Source organism: Mus pahari, chromosome 12 (genome assembly GCF_900095145.1).
Source record: "Mus pahari chromosome 12, PAHARI_EIJ_v1.1, whole genome shotgun sequence".
Taxonomy (NCBI): Eukaryota; Metazoa; Chordata; class Mammalia; order Rodentia; family Muridae; genus Mus; species Mus pahari.
The window spans coordinates 12,972,292-12,980,682 of NC_034601.1; the positions used below are offsets into that span (position 1 = coordinate 12,972,292).

At 53.0% G+C, this 8,391-nt stretch overlaps 1 protein-coding gene across 1 annotated transcript; it reads left to right on the plus strand.

Moving 5' to 3' along the window:
* The first annotated feature begins 398 nt into the window (after nucleotides 1–398).
* LOC110329645 (RIMS-binding protein 3) lies at nucleotides 399–5,600 on the plus strand. Its single transcript, XM_021209401.1, has one exon. It carries the CDS (start codon nucleotides 399–401, stop codon nucleotides 5,217–5,219), a length of 4,821 nt encoding a protein of 1,606 aa, XP_021065060.1. The 3' UTR covers nucleotides 5,220–5,600.
* Nucleotides 5,601–8,391: the final 2,791 nt, after the last annotated feature.

Genomic DNA, 8,391 nt, shown 5'->3' on the forward strand with positions numbered 1-8,391 from the left:
ACCCAGGCCCAGGATCAGCGATCATCTAGGAACCCTACTGGGGATCTAATTCTGGAAAGGATTGCACATTGCCAGGGCAAGAGTGGAACGGGTCACAAAAGCCCAAAAGCAGATATGTGTGGGCTCCGAAATATGCCCGGGGTATCCGGGGAAGTTCAGAGGCTAGTTTGAAAAGGGGTCTCAGGAGTTTAGGAAGAGGCGAAAGGCACTCAATCTGTGGGGAGGCGGCAGGTTATAAGGGAGATCACCCCCAAGGCGGAAGAGGCGCGCGGAGGGCACCTAGGGGCGCCGGAAGGGGCGCGTGGGGCGGTTGGCAGCGGCCGGGGGCGGAGGCCGTTGGCTAACTGGCCTACCAATACCAAGCTATCTCTCTGGCTTCTTGCCGGGCTGCGGCCACAATGACAAAGGATTCACCCACCCCCTTGGGTGGTGGCCGCGCGTCGCCCAAGAAGCCAAGCAGCCCCGGCCCAGCGGCCGCAGTGCTGGAGGAGCAGAGACGAGAGCTAGAAAAACTGCGGACAGAGCTGGAGGGCGAGCGCGCGCGCGGCCGGTCGGAACGGAGGCGTTTCGCTACCCAGACGCGCCAGCTGCGGGAGTCGGCCGAGCAGGAGCGGCAGCAGCTGGCTGACCATCTGCGCTCCAAGTGGGAGGCACGACGCCTCCGGGAGCTGCGGCAGCTGCAGGAGGAGGTGCAGCGCGAGCGTGAGGCCGAGATCCGGCAGCTGCTGCGCTGGAAGGAGGCAGAGATGCGGCAGCTGCAGCAGTTGCTACACCAGGAGCGCGATGTTGTATTGCGCCAGGCTCGGGAACTTCAGCGTCAGCTGGCCCAGGAGCTAGTGAACCGTGGTTACTGCAGCCGCTCGGGGGCATCCGAAGCCTCCGCGGCACAATGCCGCTGTCGCCTGCAGGAAGTGCTGGCGCTGCTGCGCTGGGATACCGACGGCGAACAAGCCGCGCGCATCCGCCACCTGCAGGCGGCGCTAGACGTGGAGCGCCAGCTATTCCTTAAATACATCCTAGAGCACTTCCGCTGGCAGCCAGCTTTACCGGGACCCGCGGACCCCCAAACCACGCATTCCTTGGAAGAGCCGCCCCTAGAAGCCCAGAGTAACACTGGTGGCACCCCAAAGCCTGCTCGTCGACTCGGATCCCTCGAAAGCCTGAACACTGGCGTCCGGGTTCATTCTCCAAACGACCTGCTGCCCACGCGCGCCAGCTCCCTCGAATCCTTAGCAACAGCACATTCCTGCTCACTGGACAACACACTGAATTGCCCCCAGGCTTCTGAATCCGAGGTAAGGGCCCCAGCGACCAGCGCCTCGATTCCAGACACCTCAAGTCCCCAGCCGCCGCCTCAGCTACCATCAATACATAGGAAACCTAATGATCTGCAGAAAGAAAGCTCAGAGAATAAGCCCTGCGAAGCCTCGACCTCCTCACCTCCGAGTCTGGACCACCACGAACTGGTGAGGCAGAACTCGGAGCTGGCCGAAGCATTACAGGTGCTGGTTCGCCGCTGCTGTGACCTGCGCGAAGAAAACTTGCATCTGCGGCGTACAGTCTTCTCTGAGGAGGCAGGAGAGAAAGTAAAATGGCTCAAGGTGAAGCACGCAGAGCTGACCGATCTCGCTCAGCGCCTTGAAGACAGGGCCCGAAAGCTTCAGGAGACCAATCTGCGAGCCATGAGTGCTCCAGTGCCAGGTGAGAGCCTCGAAGGTCTGGACCTGGGCCAAGTATTTACCTGCCAGCGTGCTCAGGACCTGTCAGAACAGGCTGGCGCGCTGCAAGCCAAGGATCTACAGATCGAAGCATTGAGGCGGGAGTGCCACCTGCTGCAGGCGCGCATCGCCGCGGACCTTGGCAGCTCCACTCATCCTGAAGAGGGCGCAATGTGCGCGCAATGGTGCAATATCAGTGACTTGGACCGGCTACAGCGTGAGTCTCAGCGGGAAGTGCTGCGCCTGCAAAGACAGTTGACTCTACATCAGAGTAAAGCTGGCGCCTGGGCGGACGCGGGCAGACCCAGTACACCCTCGGAGATAACTCGGCACCAGGTGCAGGCGCTGGAACGCGAGTTGGGTTTACAGCGGCGGGAATGCGAGGAACTGAGCATTCAGGCAGCCGCAGCTGAGCGGCGCTACGAGGAGACAGAGGCACAACTGCAGGCCGCGCTGCACAAAGGCGCCAGGCTGTCAGAGGAGAACGCACGGCTGCAGGCCCTGGCCAACTGGATGAAGAAAATGGCAGATGAGAACTGCAATGTTTCCCGGCAACAAAGTCACACGAGGCAGAGGCAGGAACTCGAAGCCTCTAGCCTGCTGGCTGAGCAGCTGCTGCAACAAGAGGGATATGCGCAAGACAGGCGGCAGCAGCTGCAGCACTACAAGAATAAAGCCCTAAGTGACCTTAGGACTTCCGGGAAAGAGATGCAGGGGTTGCAGTTTCAGCCTGGCCACCCCTCAGAGACATCAGAGACCACCCAAGCTTCAGAGTCCCAAGCCAGGGATAGCAGGAGACCCACGTTCAAAACAAAATCTGAAGAACATGTCATACCGTTGCCTACCAGGGACATTCAACCTCCTGCTTGTCTCTCCCAGCAGGAGAACCCAGTTACCCTTGAGGAACCAGCTGCTGCCCCCCAAGTCTCAGACAGAAGTCCAGCCAGTCAGTCTCTGGACTCCAAACCCCAAGCCAAGAAAACCAGTTCACAGTCAAATTCCTCCTCAGAGGTAGAGTCCATGTGGGCTACAGTGCCATCTTGCCTTTCTTTGGACATGGACACAGCAAGTGAGGTGGATGATTTAGAACCAGACAGTATGTCCACTCCCCTGGAAATGAGGAGCCTTGAGGCTCCCATCATTCCCAAGCTCAAGATCTTCTTGGCTAGATATAGCTATAACCCATTTGAAGGGCCTAGTGAGCATTGTCAAGGCGAGCTGCCCCTCACAGCTGGGGACTACGTCTATGTCTTTGGGGACATGGATGAGGATGGCTTCTATGAAGGGGAGCTTGTGAATGGGCAGCGAGGGCTAGTCCCCTCCAACTTAGTGGAACCGATTTCAGGAAGCCCTGGCCTAAACCACCTATCCCTCAAGTCCCCTGACGTTGGTCCCGCTGCACTACCAGCTGGGCACAGCAAAGCCTTGAAGAAAGGCAGCTTGTTACTTGGGGAAGTACAGGAGAGAGGTCTGTGTCAGGTAGGAAGGGTAGACTCTAAGACAGATATGGCAGCAGAGAGTTTGAAAACCAAGACAGAAGCCTGTTGGCTGGGCTTGAAATCAAGCTTGGAGGAGCAGAGCTTCTCCAGACCCCTCCTGGAGGCCAAAGGCGCGTTCTGTCTGGCCCCCATGGAACTACAGCTGCAGAATGTCACGGCTACCTCCGCCACCATTATCTGGGCCTCTGGCAGCAATAGATACCCCCATGTGGTGTACCTTGATGATGAAGAGCATATCTTGACTCCCTCAGGTGTGAACCACTACACCTTCCAAGGCCTACATCCTGGCACGTGTTACCGGGTGAGGGTGGGGGTCCAGCTACCTAGGGACCTACTACAGGTGCTCTGGGAAACAATGTCCTCCACTCTAACTTTTGATACACCTTTAGCAGGTCCCCCTGACCCACCTCTGGATGTGCTGGTGGAGCACCATGTCTCTCCAGGTATCCTAGTGGTCAGTTGGCTCCCTGTGACCATAGATTCAGCTGGGTCCTCCAATGGAGTGCAGGTCACCGGCTATGCTGTGTATGTAGATGGCTTCAAGGTGACCGAAGTCGCGGACGCCACTGCTGGAAACACCCTGTTGGAATTTTCTCAGCTTCAGGTTCCCCTATCCTGCCAGAAAGTTTCAGTGAGAACCATGTCACTATATGGCGAGTCTCTGGATTCGGTGCCAGCTCAAATCCCCGAGGACTTCTTCTCTTGTTGCCCATTCCTAGAAGCTCCCACCTTTAACTACACAGATGGTAACCCTTTCCCTGTCTGTCACCAGAAGCTGGTACAAGCTTCTCTGGGTGCCAAGTCCAGTCCTCGTGCCCCTGGAAGCTGTGGGGAGTCCCAGGCGAAGTTTCTAGAAGCATTCCCTGAAGAACATCCAAGGAAGCATTTGCCACTGTCCAGCCTGAGCTCAGATGGGCCAAACAGCCAAGCCCAGGGGCCCACAGAGGCCTGGAAGGGCTATGAGAAGGACCTGTCCTTTCAGAAGAGTCCCCAGAACCACAAGCCACCTCTACTCTTTGGCCAGTCTGGGGTAGAGGAAGGACATGCCCCACACATATGCATCAGTGGGAATCCTGCTCCAGGGTTTGTCCATCTCTCCTCAGAGATTGGACCTGGAAAAATATGTTGTTGGGAGAAGCCTGGCCTTGAGAAAGCCCTTCTTCAAAATCAATATGCCCAGACGCTCCCACCTCACCAGCAGGGCTCCAGCCAGTGCCAACCAGCTGACTTCCACCATGTTTTTGAGGAGAAGGAGGCCCTGTGTTTGGATTCTAGGTGCACAGAGAAGCCAGAGCAAAGAAAGAACAAGTCCCAAAATGGACAGAGACAAGGGACTCCCGGAAGCAAGAGAGAGTGCTCAGTGCTATGCCCAGCACCAACCAACAAAGTCATTAAGATGACAAGTGGTAGCCCAGACCAGCTGGAGACTGATGCAAACAGTCCAGTCAGGGTCTTCCTGGCCCTCTTTGACCATAGCCCCCTGGTAATATCTGTCAACTCCGAAGCTGCAGAAGAAGAGCTGGCCTTCCAGAAAGGACAGCTGCTGAGAGTGTGGGGTTCACTGGATCTCCATGGCTTCTACCACGGAGAGTGCAATGGACAAGTGGGCAAAATCCCTGGGCACCTGGTAGTTGAGGTAGAGGTGGGCACACAACAGACTGATGGGAGGTGGCATCTGCCAGCACAGGGCCATCTGCATTCTGAGGCTCAACGTGAAAACTTGGAGGGTCTAACCAATTCCCAGGGATCTTACACACCTCAAGGGAACTCCAGAACACCCACACTGTGGACCCCAAAGACAATGGTGGCAGCTCTGGACTACGACCCCAGGGATGGGAGAGCAGGGGTCCGGGCAAAGGGCAAGCTGGTATTAAGAGCTGGAGATGTAGTCACAGTTTTTGGGCCTGTGAATGATAAGGGATTCTACTATGGTGAGTATGGTGGACACAGGGGCCTGGTCCCAGCCCACCTGCTGGATGACTTGCCTGTCCATGGAGAGTAAGCACGACTCCCTCGTAGGGTAGTGGCCTCTGGCGGCCCACGCCCCTTGGAAACAGAAGCAAGCACATGAATCTTCACACAGCATTCCTCCTCCCTAGCCACCTTAAGCAACACTGGCTCCAGGCAACATCACCTGAAACTGGCAACAGTCCTCAGATGTTGTCCTAGTATCCAACAGCAGCAGGACTTAAATCTGAGTTGTTCCCGAAAGAAAAGTAAACCAGTCAACCCCTGAGAGTTTGATAGGCTATTTCAAAGACATGGATAACCATGATGGGTATTAGAGATGCCTTTTTCTGTGGTCAGTATGTTTTCTTTAGCAGGTTAACATTATCCATCCATTGCCTTGTATGAAAGTCTCAAGAAAATTTAAAAAGAAAAAGCAATCAGAATGCTATTTTTCTTTTTCCTTTCTTTCTTTCTTTTTTTTTTTTTTTCCTTTCTTTGAGACAGGGTTTCTCTGTGTAGCCCTGGCTGTCCTGGAACTCACTTTGTAGACCAGGCTGGCCTCGAACTCAGAAATCCGCCTGCCTCTGCCTCCCAAGTGCTAGGATTAAAGGTGTGCGCCACCACTGCCCGGCTTCAGAATGCTATTTTTCTATTTTTATGTTCAACCCTCATTAAAACGTTCATAGAAAAAGAATACTTCGGGAGTTAAAGTATGGCAAAGGGAAATAGGAGCCTACCTCCTCTCTGCTCCCCTCTGTCCAGTGGATGTGGAATGGTGGCAGAAGCATTTTTCTGAAAGGACGGGAGGTATATTATCACTGTAGCGTGAGCCTTGCTCAGGGCAGGCTGTTCCAGCTAAGGAGAATGAGGTAGGAGAGCAAAAGAGGCAGAGCTGAGAAGTACCTGGGCTGGAGCTCTGTACTGTTAGGCGGAGTCAGTGCCTCTGGGCTACGGGCCTACTCCAGGAACTGCTGGTGTTCCCATGATCCTTTGTAAGGGATCCCCTTGGGAATGCTTTACAGAAGAGCCTATGGCAATTTGAAGGAGACTGGTCATGTCCAGGGTTGTGTGACAACCAGGAGCCACCACCTCCCATGGTCTTTCAGGGCTCTCTGGGCTTGGACAGGAAGGATGGAGCTTCCCCCTTCTCCCCTTAGATACAACAGAGAACTCTGCCTTCTATAGTGTAGCCAGAGATGACTCGAAGGCCCCTGGGGCCAAAATACTGAGCTGTCCACCAGCTGTTCCAGCAAGGAGATTAACTTGGACTTGAAGGTTACTATCTGAAAGTAGGAAGGAGAAAGGAACTGCGGGGAGCCCCTCAAAAAATTTACGAACGACATGGAAAGCCAGAGTGTGGGGTCACCTGAAACTCTACTCATTACATGCTGGAGAGCTGAGGTTGTAGAGTGGAGAGGAAATCCACCCAAGTCCCCGTAAACTGAGGGTCATTGTCCTTTTCCATCAATCTCTATGACCCTTGAGGAACGAGCTCAGACTGACTCTGCAGCCAATCAGAGGAGGGCACAGAGGACAGCTCACCTTGCTGGACTTCATGTCCAACTCCGGAGGGCAGGTAAAACCTTTTCTCTTAATCCACAGCAATTGAGAACAACACCTTTCACAGTTGTTTTGTATCTATACCTGTGTTCCTGCACACATACCATAGTGTATGTGTAGGGTCAGAGGACAACTTGTGGCAGGCAGTCAGTTCTCCTCTTCCACCATGTGGATCCCAAAGATCAAACTCAGGACATCAGGCTTGTTGTTGGCAAGTGCCTTTTACCTGCTAAGCCATTTTACAGGCCCTACAAATGGTTTTGTTTTGTTTGACTGTATAAACTGAGGCTGATAAGATAGTTCAGTATGTAATGGTACTTCCAGCCAACCCTGAAGATTTGAGTTCAATCTCCAAAACTCACATTGTTGATGAAGAAGACTAACTCAGGTTGTCTTTTTTTTTTTTTTGGTTTTTTGAGACAGGGTTTCTCTGTATAGCCCTGGCTGTCCTGGAACTCACTCTGTAGACCAGGCTGGCCTCGAACTCAGAAATCCGCCTGCCTCTGCCTCCCGAGTGCTGGGATCAAAGGCGTACGCCACCATGCCCGGCTCCAGGTTGTCCTTTGACCTCCACACAGGTACCATGGGACTCATAGGCCCACATACAAACACACAAAAAAATAAGGGTTAAAAGAAAAAACCCAAAACACTGGGCATAGTGGCAAATGCCTTTAATCTGACTTCTCAGGAGGCAGGAAGCAGGTGGATCTCAGTTTGAAGACCCCTCATCTAAAGGCTAAAGGACAGCCAGGGCCATAGAGAGAGACCCCTGCTACATTCCCTCATGCCCCAATTTAAAGGTGCTAGAGAGATAACCCATTGGCTGGAAGCACTGGCTGCTCTTCCAGAAGACCCAGGTTTCAATCCTACATAGATGCTCACAGCTGCCTAGAACCCCAGATCCAGGGCATTGAATGCTTTCTTCTGCCCTCTGTGGCACCTGGCACACATGGTACTAATACAAACATGTAAGTAAAACACCCATATATAAGCCAGGCGTGGTGGCGCACGCCTTTAATCCCAGCACTTGGGAGGCAGAGGCAGTTCTGAGTTCAAGACCAGCCTGGTCTATAGAGTGAGTTCCAGGACAGCCAGGGCTACACAGAGAAACAATGTCTCGAAAAAAAACAAAACAAAAAACCAAACAAACAAACCATGCATATATACATAAATCCTATAGAAATAAAATTAAAATGTAGAAACCTACCAAAGTATAAAATTCACTATCTCCAGCCTGGTCTACAGAGTGAGTTCCAGGACAGCCAGGGCAATACGGAGAAACCCTGTCTCGAAAAACAAAAGAAAACAAAACAAAAAAAAAATTCACTATCTCAGGAATTAGGGATATAGTTTAGAAGTGAACCATTTGCCTAGAATGTGCAAGGCCTATGTTTTGATTCCTAGCATGTTAAAAAGTACCCTAATTTTGTTTTTTTTGTTTGTTTGTTTGTTTTGGTTTTTCGAGACAGGGTTTCTCTGTATAGCCCTGGCTGTCCTGGAACTCACTCTGTAGACCAGGCTGGCCTCGAAGTCAGAAATTCACCTGCCTCTGCCTCCCGAATGCTGGGATTAAAGGCGTGTGCCACCATGCCAGGCTGTTATTTTGTTTTTTGAGACAGGGTTTTTCTGTATAACTTTAGCTATTCCGGAACTCTATAGACCAG

Coding starts and splice junctions, on each gene's coding strand:
- LOC110329645 (XM_021209401.1), top strand. CDS start 399: ATGACAAAGGATTCACCCACCCCCTTGGGTGGTGGCCGCGCGTCGCCC.